General features: G+C 38.5%; 2 protein-coding genes across 3 annotated transcripts; one reads left to right on the top strand and one right to left on the bottom strand.

The window, feature by feature from the left end:
- Nucleotides 1-557: 557 nt before the first annotated feature.
- Nucleotides 558-4,323, bottom strand: LOC126575883 (pre-mRNA-splicing factor 38B). The gene is made up of 6 exons (XM_050236881.1): nucleotides 4,287-4,323; nucleotides 4,047-4,220; nucleotides 3,860-3,984; nucleotides 3,608-3,743; nucleotides 3,440-3,546; nucleotides 558-3,375 (listed from the first exon to the last, which is right to left on the bottom strand). The coding sequence occupies exons 1-6, from the start codon at nucleotides 4,297-4,299 to the stop codon at nucleotides 2,722-2,724; spliced, it is 1,209 nt and encodes a 402-aa protein (XP_050092838.1). The 5' UTR covers nucleotides 4,300-4,323; the 3' UTR covers nucleotides 558-2,721.
- Nucleotides 4,324-6,818: 2,495 nt separating this feature from the next.
- Nucleotides 6,819-10,735, top strand: LOC126575832 (raf homolog serine/threonine-protein kinase Raf). 2 transcript variants are annotated; one of them, XM_050236761.1, is made up of 5 exons: nucleotides 7,197-7,327; nucleotides 7,392-7,544; nucleotides 7,626-8,279; nucleotides 8,370-8,519; nucleotides 8,586-10,735. In XM_050236761.1, the coding sequence occupies exons 2-5, from the start codon at nucleotides 7,485-7,487 to the stop codon at nucleotides 9,540-9,542; spliced, it is 1,821 nt and encodes a 606-aa protein (XP_050092718.1). In that variant the 5' UTR covers nucleotides 7,197-7,327; nucleotides 7,392-7,484; the 3' UTR covers nucleotides 9,543-10,735. The 2 variants fall into 2 exon arrangements, with proteins under 2 accessions (XP_050092716.1, XP_050092718.1); XM_050236759.1 differs by having other exon boundaries at nucleotides 6,819-7,544.
- Nucleotides 10,736-16,589: the final 5,854 nt, after the last annotated feature.

Raw genomic sequence — 16,589 nt, 5'->3', positions numbered from 1 at the left:
CACTCAAAGTCCACTGTTATTGTTTAACAGAGCAGCTAACAGAGCGGAAGTCTTGCTGCTTTTGCGGAAGTATTGGTGCCATTTTCGACGCATTTTTGCGATGGTGTGTGTGCCATCCTACCGTACCCCCGTGCCCAGTAGCCCCGCCCCCTAAGATATTTCGGATCAACATGAAGCACGCAAAAGCATAATTTTATTTTCACCAATTTTATTTTCACCTTTCGATCGGACTCGCAAAACACATCACAAAAAACAACACTCCTCTGCTTCGCTGCCTGTCCGACGCTGATTGATGCCAGTATGCTGCCAGGATGCTGCTGAAACAAAATATTTGAGGTTTGATCAACAAAATATTTTTCAATTTCTTACCATTTTCCGTTGTCGCGCATAACCACAAACAATGTCCACGTGTTTAGACGCTCCGTAACACAAACGAATGATATAAATTCACAGCAAAACTAGATTTTTTCTTCAAATTTTTCGGATGCACGAGCGCAGCACATCCTGCCTTTTACCCCGTGCTGGTGGGTATTTTTTGTGAGACACATTTTTTTTAACATTTTCCCCTTTTCTCATTCAGTCGGGGCGAGCCCGTATCTTTATTCGTCAAATACGGCCCCGCTACCCTCACTCTCAGCCCCTGGGAGCCTTACAATTGTTTTGCTTCCCCGGGGCCGTAGGAACATTTTCCCCTGAATGCTGATCCTTTCAAGAACATTGTGTAAAATGTTTGGATCAATCGAGGAAAAACTGACAAAGATACAGATTTTTGAAAATCCGCGTTCCTTTTATTATTCGTTCCTCCATGCAGCCCGCTACTTTGAAGAGCGTTTCCCTAAACCAACGTTTTTAAAGTCGGTGCCCATGGTACCGTAAAAACTACTGGACCGTTTTGAAATTTTTAACACATAATCTGTACACTTTTTGCCAGGTAACCCCGTCGAGATATCATTAAAATTATTTATACTTTTTTTTTTAACAAATCTGTAAAATTTTTATGGCAGAATCGTAAAAAGCATCACTTTTTCAACTTCAAAAATCTGCCAAAAATCTAAAAATTGGAATATCAACAAAAACTGTCCAGGGCTACCTAGATGAACTTATAATCTTTCTAACGAATATCGATTTGTATTTTTCTGATGACCCGTCACGCAGCTACGATGGGCACCAGAAAAAGTATCTTTTCGAAGACACGACTGCCTTTTAATAAAAAAAAAACGACTGCCTAAATTTTATGGCATGGATTAATTTTTCAATGAATGCTGCTCAAAACAATACCAAATATTCTTCAAAAGTTGTAGATTATTATGTCATTTACTTGAAAAAATACAGTTGAATGGTTTCGTCACAAAAAATCGTTAAAAACGGGCCTTTTTTGGCCCGAAAATACCGAAGTTCCCCCTTAAATCAAGAAAAATATCAATGAAATTATAAAAAAATATTGGGTTAGGTAAAAAATAAAAACAAAGCCTTTTTTTAAGCGTTCAGTCTATCGCTAAAACTCACACCAAAATGATATTGTAGTATGGGAGTTGACAAATGAAGTTTGATATGAAAGTAGCTTTAGTTAAAAAATAGTTAGACCGCGAGTTTGAGACCTCGGGTATAATGCATAATTTGTCACTACGTGTGATGCAATTTAGAAATAACTTTACTCGCATTTACCAGCTACTTACACTAAAATAACAAACTTTATCTTTACCTTTTGTTTAGTAAGGGATCTACATTTGTCTTGGATTATTTTTTAAGCATGTAGGAGTTGGTTTTTGAAGTGTTGATAATTTCTCTTGTGACATATATGAAATCCCTAACCTAATATACTAATTTGCAATGACGCAACGAGTGATCATTTGGCGATAGGATAGAAATAATATAGAAAAAATAGCTTTTTACGAAATCAGCCGAGGTCCTGAAAGATTATTATAAAATCTTGGTCGTACATGGGATTCAGTGAGGTAGACAACTTCCTTATTAGATACTCGGTTATTTTAATGTATAATTTAGTTGCAGCAATATATGTTGCTTCATTAGTACAAGGCGCCTTCGTTTAGTCGAAAAAAACTTGTTACCGCTTTACTGATATTCAACACACTTTGTCAACCCTTTTAACCTCATTATGTGCAATTTTAGAATGAAATTATAGAAAAAACTAGAACTAGAACAACTTTTCAACTTCTTACACTTAGTAGATGCCAATAAAAAGAAACAATTTTTTTTTCTTGGCAGTCGATTTGACTAATAAACTGTGAAGCATGAGGTAATTAGAGTGAGAAGATATTTGAGGTAATTAAGCGAGTTATATTCTTGTTAATAGCGGTTGTGAATGGGCACTATACATCTTCCAAAGAGCAAATGGATAATAGCATCCAATGACGTAAAAGAATTCGAAGATAAAACGATAAATTTAAGTTGTAGCATAAATTTGCCATTTTCATGTGCACTATTTTAACAGGTATATGTTTAGTTTTGACTATATTGAAACGCCACTCAAAGGCACCTGATTGTGCGGTGAATTTGGGGATGCATAACATCGAGAGTTTACCCAGTTCCATTTACATCTTCAGATTTCTAAACATGAAAATATTCTGAACATCTCGCAGGGATAAGGACTGAATTTCGAGATTATTACCTAATACCTAATAATTACTTACTTTCATGATTTTGATGCAGCAGTTTGATGCTGATCTATACAACAATTATGCGAACGTAAAAAGTAAAATCCTAACGATGTCTCCGATCACGGTCGCTTTGTTCTCGCCGTTCCTTATAATCGTCTCTAGATCGGCTCCGCGATATTCGTCTAACACGGTTTTTTTCCTTCCTATTAGAATTGGAGTCACGATCCCGTGATCGATCTCTGTCTTTAACACGATCTCTGCTACGGTCGCGATTGCGGGCTCGAACACTATCACGATTCCAATGACGGTACCGCTCTTGACTGAACTGTTCTCTGTCCCTCTCATTCCGTTCTCTAGTATGTCGATGGTTGGGATCACGATGCTCGCGATTTAAAAAGTCTTCATCATCTCTATGATGCCTGGAGCTCCTTTCTTCCCGATCACAGTGATTATATGAATCCCGCTTTACTTTGTCTTTGAAGCTAGGCTCATTATTACCAATGCCCCGATCACAACGCGTGCTTTCGCGATCGTTTATCGGTCGCGGTACAGATGAAGCTCCGCTGCGAACTTGTTTTCCACCACTACTACCACGATCGAGTTGTGTATCGGCAAATGATACCCCATTTTCTGACGCGTATTGTTCGAGCTTAACATCGATCTGTTTTTGTATCGGCACTGGTATGCGAGGAAAAAGCGTAGAAAACCAGTCTAATTTTGTTAACCACTGCCTTATCATTTGCCCAATTGTCATAGTCTAAAAATCATGTACAAAAATGTAAGTAACAAGATTCAGTCCTTATAGAATATATGTTTGTTACCTGTCCTCCCCCCGCTTTAACGTCGATTTCCTCGTCATCTATTAAATATGGTTCATACCAATCAAAAAGATCCGCGGGAGGTTGAGTGTAACGTAAATACATAAAGCCTGTAAGGTAGTTGTCTATGAATAGTAACCCATGTCTATGAAGTATCTAGCAAACCCTTACCTAAAGCCCGAATATACGGTGAATCGCCGTGCGTAAGTAAACCGTTTACTTGTTTACGAGTCAATCGAAGGGTGTACAGCTTATACAATAAACAGAACGCTGTCGACACTATCCCGCCCGCGCCAACACCACGCACCTAAGAATGATAGAAGGAAAATAGCCGGTTGTTCGACAAACAGAAATGAATTGATTTTGCTTTTCAGCGGGATTGCGTTGTCAACAACGTCATTACGAAAAAAACTCATTACTTACACCTCCACACATTCCGGTTTGTCCGGCAGTTTTCCGAGATCCACGCTCCCAAGGCTCCAAGTGCTTGACTTGATAGTATATTTCATCTACAACCTCGTGATAGGTTTTCAACTTGAAAAGAGATACTGCAAAAGAAGACTATCGGGTGTTCTGTACACGCATTTTTGAGAAGAGCAGAAATCAGTACCTTTGAAATAACTAGACCCTTGTATGTTTGCCAGGATCAAAGGGTTTAGATTCATCGAAGTTTCGTTTCCCCAAAAGGGGAGGGCGTTGTTTTGTTTGGAAGAGCGCTTGTTCAGAGGAAGCGGTGTTGGATGTCCTTGCTGCAGATCATCTTGTGCCCCGTAACCTATATCCGCTGCAAAAGAGAAAACACAACAACCTTTAAGTTATTTTACAGAGGAAAGTTGGGAAATGATTTTACCGTCCTGCTCCATGTTCCGGGAAGTCTGTCCGAAATAGTGCTCGTTTTCAAGGCGAATTGTAGAAAGCCGTTCGGCGAAAATAGTGCTCGAATTTGAATCAGATTTTCAGTGCTGCACTGGCAGAAATTTCGGAAGAAATTTTCGAATAAGGAAAGTTTCGCTTTGAAAATGCTGTTATTAGTGGGTCATGCTGTATTAACCTGTGGTTCGGAAGAACGTGAGTTTCCAACTGAACTACAACTTTGGTTGGAAATGATTGTTCCTCATTCCATTTTAAATATGTCGATAGTGAATCGGCTGTAAAAGAGTCCGTAATAGTGTCCAATTTGAGAAGGTATACTGGAACTCGTACTTTCCATTGTAGAGTAAAGAGACGCATGGCCCGTATGTGCTGTTTGCGTATAGATCATGTAGGAGTTGCTGATCGCGTACTCGCTCGATTGTGGGAACTCTCGTTACTTTTCTATTCACGCACCTTTAATCAACGAAAGATTAGATAAGTTTTTTATGATTTCTGGGACCACTATTCGTCAAGCCATCAGTATGTTTCTATTCGAAGGCAAATATATCAATCTATTCTTTATTCGTTGGTTACAAGAATACAACAATTGAACTCTCACAAACCCAACTGGGATAGATCCGCTCGATATCGCCACCGTTTTAGCTAGCGGTCGTCTAGGCTCATTTGTTGTTTACCTTGCCGATTCAGCTTGCCGTTGATCTGAGCAGAAAGGGAAAGGAAGGGGGAAATCGCCCACGAGTCGTGGCATCACTTGGCAGCGCACATGGAACACCGTGTGCGTCAAGGGCCACCTTGCACGGTAATGGTAAATGAGGTAGCATCATAGAAACGTTCGGTAGTTTTTTGCACCTTACAAACCTGAACCTGAAAGAATTCACTTACTTCTAGTGGCAAACAAGCCGCTGACCGAAAAGACAGAACCACAGCATATGGTCGTGATGTTTTAGAGCGAACAACTTAAGTCCCGGCACCACCCATCGTATGTTGGCCAAGGCGAAGCAGTGTTCCGGACTCGTAAAATAGCGTCTCTGGTTCGATCAAGAAGCTACCGAATCTGTTTTCCTCCTTTTTCGTCGAATCGCTCGTACACCGAAGTTCTTTCAGCGCGGTGGGATATTAACATTGTGCCGGCGGTGCTCAAAACATATTTATATTTGCATATTTGCCCGCACGCTATCAATCTTATCATACTATAACTCCGCGTACACAGCGTCCAGCTCGCACAGCGTACTGTAGGGTTTGCCTCTGCAAAAATGATGTCCCTCGGTCACTAACATTATGTGGCCACAGGTCTCGCGTTGGTTATGTGAAATCCAATCTGCGCAGCGGCAACAACGATGTGAGCACCACACAAAACGTTGTGATCACGGGCCAATTCTATTGTTGCACCAAGGGTCCCGCGTCAACAGTTCAGACAGGCGCATCGTTTCTTCTTGATGCGTCCCAAAAAGGTCGTCACACTCAGGAAAGGAAACAATCCAAACGAAAAGTATCACGACGAGTCCGTCGGGATCCACAAGCCGGTGGCCCTAAAGTTAGGGATACATGAAGCGTAAATTCTAGTATAAACTCAGAATGTAATGCCAAAAAGATTATGCTTATGTCAAAAAGATTATAGGCCCGCGGAGCGTAAAACCGAGTGTAAAAGCAAACGTAAACTTAGTACCAACATGAAGCGTAGCGATATGAAGAGTTGAATGTTCTACAATCGCTAATATACAGCAACAACATCTTAAAATTTATAAAAAATGTTCAGAAATCAACTTATCTCGCCGATTCATATTTTTTGTCGTCAAAAACACATGTAATTGAATGTAATTGCACAATGTAATTTCAGGTGCACGAATGTATTTGCAGTTGACGTTTCGGTATAAGCTTTTATGCGATTATACCTGCCATAAGGCATAATCGCATAAAAGTTTATACCGAAACGTCAACTGCAATTACATTCGTGCGCCTGCAATTACACTATGCTATTACATCAATTACATGTGTTTTTGGCCACAAAAAACATAAATCGACGAGATAAGTTGACTTCTGAACATCTTCTTTTATATTTTAAGATGTTGTTGCTGTATGTTAGCGATTGTAGAACATTCAATTCATCATAACGCTACGCTTCATGTTGGTGCTGTGTTTACGCTTGCTTTTACGCTCGGATTTACGCTCCGCGGTTCTATAATCTTTTTGACATAAGTATAATCTTTTTGGCATTACACTCTGAGTTTATACGAGAGTTTACGCTTCATGTATCCCCGGCTTTACATTCTGAGTTTACGCTAGAGTTTACGCTTCGTCTATCCCAGGCTTAAGATTTCGACCCTTACGAGCAAGAGAAACGGAAATATATTTCTTTCTCTTTCTCTCTCACGTTGTTTCCACCGGCCGCTCCAGCCTTCGAAAAGCGCGCTTCAGCTCGCTCTCTCTGAGATTCACTTGTATGAGAGTTCGCCCTCGAAGTTGGCTCTCTCGAACAAAACTGTCAAAATCGCCAACTCGCCCATACAATTTTGCTGCAACAACAGCAACACTCTTGGGAATTGGGGATTTTGTGCGATGTGATTTAAGGATTCTCCAAACTTTTCAATATTTCAGAATTGCCGAACGAAAAGTTAGGACACAATGGGGAAAGTGTTACTAGTGATTCCATACATAGTTAGCTCGTGCTAAAATCCGATAATCCTCTGGCCACAGGCATCCCTTTGCCGCTTTACATTTTTCGGGAATGTAAAAATCAATCCTGGATCATCGAACCTGCCGATCGAGCAACTTTACAGGGATTGTTACAACAGAAAAATAGCGCTGATTGTTGTTTTTTTATGATCCGAGAGCACTCAAAACCAGTTTTGATAGTCAACGCACCTAGATTAACCAAAGACCGGAAGCAGAAATTTTATCATCTCAAGCACCGACCACTCGACTGAATATGTCGTCGGCCGAAGCAGATGATACGGATGAAGAGCAGCAGCAAATGATGGATCCGTTTTCGCAGCTAGAGGAGGATCTGCGAAACATTAAGTCCGTAATTCATGTAACTCGCGAGAACATCGATGCATTAAACGCGAAGTTTGCTGACTTTCAGCAACCGCCTGCTCTGTATTTAGAGGAATATCAAGAGCTAACTTCGAAGCTTCATGATCTGGAAATCAAAGAGCAGGCATTAATTGACAGAAAGATGCAGCTTCTGCATGAGCAGCTTAGCGAAACCATCGAACCACCGGATCCGGATGAACGTGTAATAATGCGAGTCTAGGCTTGTGAGACACCGAAGAAAGTGTAAAATTGTCTTTTTTTTTTCTTAACTTTTCACTTATAGGTTGAAAGCATTTACGGCACTTTGGGCCGACAGTCATCGAAAATGCTGCTTAGAGCCTTTCTCCCCAACCAGCAACGTACTTCGGTTCAAGTGATACCCGGAATGCGTCTAAAAGATGCTTTAGCTAAGGCACTGAAACGCCGTAATTTAACCTGTGAGTTCTGCGAGGTAACCGCAGGAAATAGCGATTATCCGATTCCTTGGGAAACGGACGTCAGTGCGTTAAATTGCGACGAGGTGTTCGTGCGAATCCTAGATATAGGATTTCCTACTTACATATCACACCAGTTTATTCGCAAAACGTTCTTTTCACTAGCATTCTGTGAGTGCTGTAGGCGTCTGTTGTTTACTGGGTTCTACTGTAACCAGTGTAACTATCGTTTCCATCAACGATGTGTCGACAAAGTACCGCCAATATGTAGCAAAAGGCACATGGATAGTACGTTTTATCACGTACTCTTGGCGAACCCGGAAAGTACAGCTGGCATCATCAATCCAGGGGCCGGCCGGGGATACAGCACGAGCTTACGCCATCCGCGTTCCCTTAATCAACAAGATCGTTCCAACTCGGCCCCTAATGTTTGCATTAATAACGTTATAAAACCATTTTTTGGAATGGACAGTCGCAATCTTATCAGCAATCGACCGTTGCAGGTGAGTTATTGATTAATGTAATAAGGGATAGTTGCTAACGCATCAGAAAGCTGCGTTGTTGCAAAATGATTACATTTGTTTGGTTCACAGGCTCAAACGAATCAAGAGCATTCCCATTCCACCCAAGCATCTCCGACGAATACGCTTAATCACAATAAGCGACCCAGGGCACGATCAGCCGATGAAAGCAATAAAAATCTGCTCTCGCCACGGGATCCAAAACAATCGGATGAAAATTGGGTTAGTGATGCCGTGAGGCAAAACCGCACGGGGTGAACTAACATTGTATACCTCTTTTTTTTACAGAATATTCAAGCAGAAGAGATTTTGATTGGCCAACGAATCGGTTCTGGTTCGTTCGGAACAGTGTATAAGGCTCACTGGCATGGTCCGGTGGCGGTAAAAACGTTAAATGTGAAAACACCAAGCGCCGCACAGTTACAAGCATTTAAAAATGAAGTAGCGATGCTTAAAAAAACCCGTCACTGTAATATACTCCTGTTCATGGGATGCGTCAGCAAACCTTCTTTGGCAATCGTGACACAGTGGTGTGAGGGGAGCAGCCTTTACAAACACATCCATGTGAACGAGACGAAGTTTAAACTAAATACATTAATCGACATCGCACGTCAAGCAGCTCAGGGTATGGACTATCTGCACGCCAAGAACATCATACACCGAGATCTCAAATCGAACAATATCTTCCTGCACGATGATTTTTCTGTAAAAATTGGTGATTTCGGACTAGCTACCGCCAAGGTGCGGTGGTCTGGTTCACAGCAATCGAATCAACCCACCGGCAGTATCCTATGGATGGCCCCAGAAGTCATCAGAATGAAGAATCTTAATCCCTATTCTTTCCAAAGTGACGTGTATGCATTCGGCATTGTTTTGTACGAGATGCTAACCGAACAGCTACCGTACAATCACATCAATAACAAGGATCAGATTCTGTTCATGGTTGGTTGTGGGAAACTACGGCCGGATCTGACGAAGGTGCGTTCGGATTGCCCACAGGCTTTGAAACGATGCGTTGAGGATTGTATTAAGTTTAATCGTGATGAGCGTCCCTTATTCCGTCTTCTGCTAAACATGTTAGAAAATATGCTTCGAACTATGCCCAAGTTTCATCGTAGTGCGAGCGAACCGAACTTTACCCAAACACAGTTGCAAAATGACGATTTTTTGTACATGTGTTCTAGCCCAAAAACGCCTGTAAATTTTCATAACTTTCAGTTTTATAACGGTGCGGGCAATTATTAACTACTGTGTACTAGTTCTAAGACGTTAGCAGAAACAATGGTTCGGATGTTGATTATGGAGCTATAATGTGGCAACCCAAGGATTCGATCGAAATGATTGATAAATCTTCAATGCGTCAAAGCGTCAAATTATTCGATATCCTCGTTCCAAAACTCGCCCAAAAACCTCCACTTAGATAAAATTAAACATAGATAAATTTTAATGTAGATTGAAAGGTATCCCTATAAAATCACATCGACTCATAAATATGTTAGTGAAAAGCATTTATGAAATCCTATGTTGAGTGAACAAAACCCTTACAAATCCCTTAGGTGAACGGCTGTTACCTGATGTTCGTCGTGATCCTTCGAAGTGATCCACAATTATTCAATCTTTTTGGTTTATGTTTTATAAGAAGACCGAACATAATATGATACATACTTTTGTAAAAATGGTATAAGGAAATAACTTTGTAATGCTATGCAATTCGTATGAGAATAGTGCTTAATGGAGTTACATGAGATATTTTTGCTCCGTTCTGAACTCTGGTTAAGATATTTAAAGCTTATGGCTGCTCCACCTGTAGCAGCACTACTGGTTACTCATAACAAAATTAAGTTAATCAAAATAAGCGCGTGCAAAATGTAAATATACAGTCAGGATACTTGTCGAGTGTTTCTTTTTTAATGTATGTAAGTACCATACTGTTCGTTGGAGTAAAATAGTTGTATCAAGCGAAGCCTAATCACTAGAATCTCTAAAGGAGTAATAAAGAAATCACCACCGTAGATTCTTACAATCGCGGGTTGATCCCTTACGGTGACGTGCAATATTTGTGGCCAATCTTCTCGGTAATTTTGAATCATTTCGTGTATTTTCAACAATTTGAAAACACATTACAGACCCGGATAGCGCTAAACTATTCAAAGAAACCTAGAATATCCAGTAATAAAATTGGCCGTGTGTAGTCCGCTCAATGAATAGCGTTAACTCTGCAAAACAACATAGGCTTGCTATTGACCGGACTGACATAAGAAAATGAGGACACACATCAAGAGGTAAAGGTAATCGTGCAGTGGAAATAAACCTATTATCCAATTTATGTGATTGAAATAGAATCAGGTTGGTGAATGTAGTTTTCTCAGACGATAGGTTTATCTTAAAGCAAAGCATAGACGGCTAAAATCAAATAAAAATAAACAAATTTAAACGTATCTATACGAATAAAATGTGTGTTTAAAGAAAGAATCAGATGAATGAACGAATGAAAATAAGTGCGTTAGAAGGAAAACGAATTTCAGAGGAAGGGAAGAGAAGAGTTGATATCTTATAGAAAATATATTGTAAAACAATTGTTTAGTAGTTCGTTAATTGACGCCTGAAATTATAAACGGATTCATTCATAAAACCTATGTATGATATTCAGACGTAGTTCCGCGATTCCTGTGTTTTGATTTCTCTTTCCGTTAACCCTCATCGGTCCCTCCAGAATTGCATCGAATCGGTTCTTTTGTATGCGCGCGCATACACTCATTTTTCCAACCTGTTCCAAAAAATCCAAAACTAAAACTAATCACTTCTGATATTTTTTATTTATTCATTGGAATGTTCTTTATCGAAAAAAAATTACTACAAGTCAATAATTCTTAAAATACTGTAGTAAAATTGCCAATTATAAAATCATGTTTTTTGAGAAAAATGCGAAAAACCGTGAAAAAGTACATTTTTCAAGTGTTTCCTAATTTTTTTGGCACATTTCTTGCAAATATCATGTCGATGGTTAGCACAATCAAATTTTGCACACTTTCACAACGTGCAGCAAAAAAAATTTGGTTAGTTTAGTATGTGCAGACTTGACAACGGCCGATTTTGGGTGTTGATGTCAAATGGCGAATGGGACGAACATTATGAGAAACATTAGCAGCATCACTATCAGTCGGTTTTGTTTTGCGTCTTACTATGTGTGAATCAACAAAAGCCATTCCCAATGTTTCGATAAACAGCCGAGGACAAATATTATGGATGCTTTTTTATTTTTTTTTAGTCCGAAAACAATTCGGCGAGCGTAATAATAGCATACTCTTATTGCATACTACAGAGCCATTTGCCAACGATTTATTTTTCATTTGCAAGTAAAGGTTCTAGCCCATTGGTCCATGGTGTCAATTCTTCCTTTAGTCTTCTTGCAATTACTCAACTAAGTTTGGCTTTTTTTCTTTTTTCATGATTGTTGATACCCACAGCACTATAGAACATGCTCGCCAAAGTAACAAATTGGTAATGACGGGGGATATACGGCAACATAATGGCTAGTAATTTGTGGTCATACATAGCTTCAGTAGAATATAATAGCTTTGTGCGCATATCAACCAAGGCTAATAGAATTGCTTTTTTATTTTCAGTAATCGTTCCCAAAGCCATACGATTTTTATTCAATTCTTCAGCCAAATCATATGAAATAGAAATTGTCGCAAGTTACACTTTGATCGGACATTCTTTTTTTGTCAAAACACAAAACAATGGCGGCCTAAGTTGCTTTTGGGAGTGGTGTATCGATCACGACCATTATAAATTTGTGTATTGTGTGCATACCATCTTTTGAAACACATAAACCAAATTTTCCATGCCATATTTGGCAGATTTTGATGCAATATATTCACGAAACGGAGACCATCCACGAAATGGAACAAACTGTTCATCGACTGTAACATTTTTTCCTGGTTTGTAGATAGTATTCAAATTATTATTGCACCTTTAGAACACATTTCTGATCGATCAGAATTTATCATAAATCAAACATTCCTCTAGATCATCATATCGGATGCAACCATGAAATCGCTTGAAGGTTTATAACGGCGTCGTAGCTCCAAATATTGCTCGATCAGTTTGAAATTTGAGCAACACGTTCACCATACCTGACAAGAGATGTTTTTTACCTGAAATCATTTTTTCAGAGCTTCAAAAATGATTTTTTTCGGCTAAATACATATGGTGGACGTATGTGTATACGAACGCATACACAGGAACCGATTCGTAACTATTTCTGCTCAGGCGATACTACACATGCCTAACATTTTTGAGTGATATATTTCTATTCTATGATCAAAATAAATCTATTTTGAAGAAATTCAGAAAATTTCATCGAGCCGTTTTTGAATAATTTGATTTTTTCGGACCAAATTGTATGCGCGCGCATACAAAGAACCGATGAGGGTTAAGCGTTTGTTTCGGAAAAACCACTTCTTCTGCGATTGAGTAATGTCTTCTTCTTCTTAAATGAGGATTTACCCTAGTACGGCTCTTCAATCCAGCTTCCTGGGCCATTGCAAGCTACGCTAGACTGGATATAGGCCTCTACTAAGTAGAGAACGGCTACCCCATATGTGGCGTTATGTGTGTTAAAGGGGAGGGGGGCCTTCGGTATTTTATTTTGTGACACATATTTTAAACATTTTTCCCTGAATGCTGATTCTTTCAAGGATATTGTGTAACATTTTTGGATCAATCGAAGAAAAACTGACCAATTACAGATTTTTGAAAATCCGCATTTCATACAAGGCTCTATACAGTTCGCTACATCTCTGCCAAGTAGCCCCGTCGAGTTTTCATACAAATTGATGATTTATTTTATTAATAGTTGATAATTTTTTTTTAAATTAATTAGAACTCGTTTTTTGGCAAAATCGCAAAAAAAATAACTTTTTCAGCTTCAAAAATCTGCCAAAATTCGCAAAATAGGAAATTCAACAAAAACTCGACGGTGTTACCTGTATAAACTTATAATTATAGCCTCTTTACACTTTACTCACAATAATTCTTCATATGCAAACGATACGTGAACTTGATAATTTTAATTGCATATCTTTTGAGCAAAGGTAAGAGGGAAGAGTGCTTCGGTAGCATGCAAGAGAGGCAGTTGTCGATTCCCTTGTGCAAAATTTGGGTTTAAATGTACAAAGTTGATTAGCTATTAGGAATTATTATTCGTTTCGTTTTTGAATTTCACTTTACTCACAGCCAAAAACATTCTTCTACTCAGTCACTTAGTTCTACGCAGTGTATTGTTCAAATATGACCAATGTGATATCCACCGACGTTCGCTGAACATACATAATTCCACAAGTTTTTGGTTCATTGGTAATCTGCTTACCTTGTACTGATGCTAGGAACGATTATTACGGTGTTTAGGACTCTCGCAGATATCATAGAGGATGAAGGTCCTACAGCTCATTATTCATTTATGGCTTATGGGATCAACTTCAAAACTAAAGTACATTTGTTTCAAATATCCTTACGAATTAACTTGTGAAGCAAACATGTAGAACAGACGTGTACAGGGTGAGGCAAAAAAACTGCAACATAGTTAAAACACCATACATTTTTCATTCTGTTTGGATTTCATGGAGTAAAACCAAAAATTGTTGGGAATTTCATAAACTTTCAGAATCAATTTAATTTTTTATGGTATGTTACTTTTCGGATGAATTATGGTCTATCTTTTGAGTGATAGAGCAATATTTGAGAAAATTTTAAAGGTAATTAACATTGTTAGGGCCCAAAATCCTCCAAGTACTACATGCACTGATTGTTGACGAAGATTAACTGTACCTGCTTGTCGCATAACAGCGCTGGATTTGCTAAAAGAACATTCCTAGTAGCATCAATGTAAAAGCAACTTCAGCCCGTCCAATAAAAAGCTTTTCGTTCAATTTATCACTCATTGAACTGTTCAAACGCCGTTCAATGATCATCACTGATTACTTGGCATATTCGTCAGTTTGATCGTGATCGCCTTCGCCTTTGACTCAACATTTCGACCGGGCGAACGATAATTTTCTTCATCAATATCCCGATCAGTATCATGACCTCACTCTCAACCACTGGGAGCTTTACATGTTTGCTTCCCAGGACATTTGCCGAGGACATTTCGGCCGATCATGATTCCTATTATGCATATTCCCTCAGAATGGTCAAAACTGACTGAGCTAAAACCTTCTTGGATAAAATAATCAATTAAAATATCCATAACTCCATTATTTGTGGCGATAAAACCATCCAATGGGCCTCAAAAGATGTTTTTGGGATAAACAAACTAAAATGCATTTTTGAAATTGAGAGAATGGTTGTTTGATTATTTTTGGAGTAAAACTGTATAACACCATACAATAAAATGCATGAGGGTAGATAAACTTTTTTTGCGTGCTTTTCATACCTTGTTCCACTGTTTTTGGAATATCTTTGTTTCTAGAAGGTATTTTTCAAAAATGTTAAAATCATAGAAAAGAAGAATAAAAAACAAAACTATTGATATGTGATATATATTTTTAGGCTGAGGGTTTCCATGATAAAACAGTCAAAATGTAAATTACTTGGAAGGGGTGGATAAACTTTTTTTGCTTACTGTAGCTATCAATCACACTTTATTTCATTAGGCTTTGACCAACTGGAATAAAATGGGACGATTTTTTTTGAGCCAAGTTTTTAGTCCGACGGGGTTGAAAGATGCTCCGCAAAAAGGACATTTCTTACGTGAATGAATCAATCGAACTTATTCGTTTAAAGCATTTTTAAAAGATCACATCAGTACCCATAAATGCTGCATAGTTTGGGTATTACGGTGCTTAAAATGGCGAATCTATCAAGAGGATAGTAACAATGTGTGGTGTTGGCATTGCTTACTCGCTTACAGTTAGTATAGTGATAATAATGATAACAATTAAAATATGCATCGTGTCCAATATATTCTCATACAAATTCAATCATTTCTATTCATTCTTAATGGGTGGACCATTTTCTATCATCAGAGTATTTTTTATGCTTAAACTTATGCTAATCAATTAAAAAATATGTTTCGGCATTAACCCCTTCCAATCTTTTTCACTAGCTACAATCGCTTCTAAAGTCCAACGCACGTGGCACGGACGACTTTTATAGACATTTCCTGCCTTTTTTGGGATCGTTGCTTCAAACTGAATAAAATTAGATAATTTTTGTTTGTTTAGGTTCAATAATTGTATAAACCAACCATAAAGTACAGTGGGTTTAGATCTCGTGAACTGGGAGACCATTCATTCTTTGCCAAAAATTTGGTTAAATCGTTCCTGCACTAGTTTTGAACCAAAATCGCTCCTCCGAGGGCACTCCATCTTGCTGTAACACATCATTGTCGTCCCGTATAATGTTTCCAAGCTATGTTTCACCACTTTCTCTAAACTATCTGTTTTATAATACGTTAAGTTATTTTTTTGCATCTTTCATTCAAAAATATTGCTAACTTGCTGCGCTTGCGCTAAGATTTTTTATTGGTTATCTCATACATTCTTGACCACAATCCATCGTTTTGGACATTACAACTTTGCTTTAGAAAAATCATCATCTGAGATCACAAGTCTCGTCCAGCGTGTCGCGATAGGAGAAAAGGCACATACATGTATTGTTTCATCGTTCCTAAAATCTGATCCCCAACAGAAAACAGACCAATCCAACTGTTTAAATGTTAAGTAAACACTACAATTTGAGAAAACAATATTGATACATGAACATACTCATACATGTTCAACATGTGCTGTGAACATACCAAAATCGTCCAGCAAAAAAGTGTATGAGAATATATTGGACACGGTGTATATGACAACAAATTAGGATAATAATTCATTCATTGTAACAACAGAGCACCACTGAGCAATATTCGTTTGCCATCGTCTTATTATCTTTGAGCATTATGAAGCATGACGGGGTTCCTAGTTTATTATGTAATTGGAAATAGTGTGCTATATTTACTGCAATGATCATAGTTTACTACATCTGAGAATCTATCATATTAATCACCACATCATCTCTGCAACACTAGAGCCGTATCAAATGCCGGTTAAGAAAATATAAGTGGCTTAGGGCAATACCCTGTTGGAAACATGTCGACGAATACATCACTTATATACACTATAGCGATAAGCATCGCTTTTAGCTTGTAGTACGAACCGTGATAAGCAGTTCGTTGATTCCTTTAGATTATACATATCTATATATAGATTACATTTTACAAAGTGGCATGCGCAAACGTTTGTTTAG

The sequence above is a fragment of the Anopheles aquasalis genome, chromosome 3, assembly GCF_943734665.1.
Source record: "Anopheles aquasalis chromosome 3, idAnoAquaMG_Q_19, whole genome shotgun sequence".
NCBI classification, from domain to species: domain Eukaryota; kingdom Metazoa; phylum Arthropoda; class Insecta; order Diptera; family Culicidae; genus Anopheles; species Anopheles aquasalis.
This window is presented reverse-complemented; position numbering and strand designations above follow the sequence as displayed.

Excerpts from the sequence above, each read along its gene's own strand:
- LOC126575832 (XM_050236759.1), top strand. The coding sequence starts at position 7,236 with ATGTCGTCGGCCGAAGCAGATGATACGGATGAAGAGCAGCAGCAAATG. Across the intron at positions 8,280-8,369 it reads TCAGCAATCGACCGTTGCAG|GCTCAAACGAATCAAGAGCA; the intron begins GTGAGTTATTGA and ends TTTGGTTCACAG. Across the intron at positions 8,520-8,585 it reads AACAATCGGATGAAAATTGG|AATATTCAAGCAGAAGAGAT; the intron begins GTTAGTGATGCC and ends TTTTTTTTACAG.
- LOC126575883 (XM_050236881.1), bottom strand. Across the intron at positions 3,985-4,046 it reads AGGGTCTAGTTATTTCAAAG|TATCTCTTTTCAAGTTGAAA; the intron begins GTACTGATTTCT and ends CTTCTTTTGCAG. Across the intron at positions 3,744-3,859 it reads AAACCGGAATGTGTGGAGGT|GTGCGTGGTGTTGGCGCGGG; the intron begins GTAAGTAATGAG and ends TATCATTCTTAG.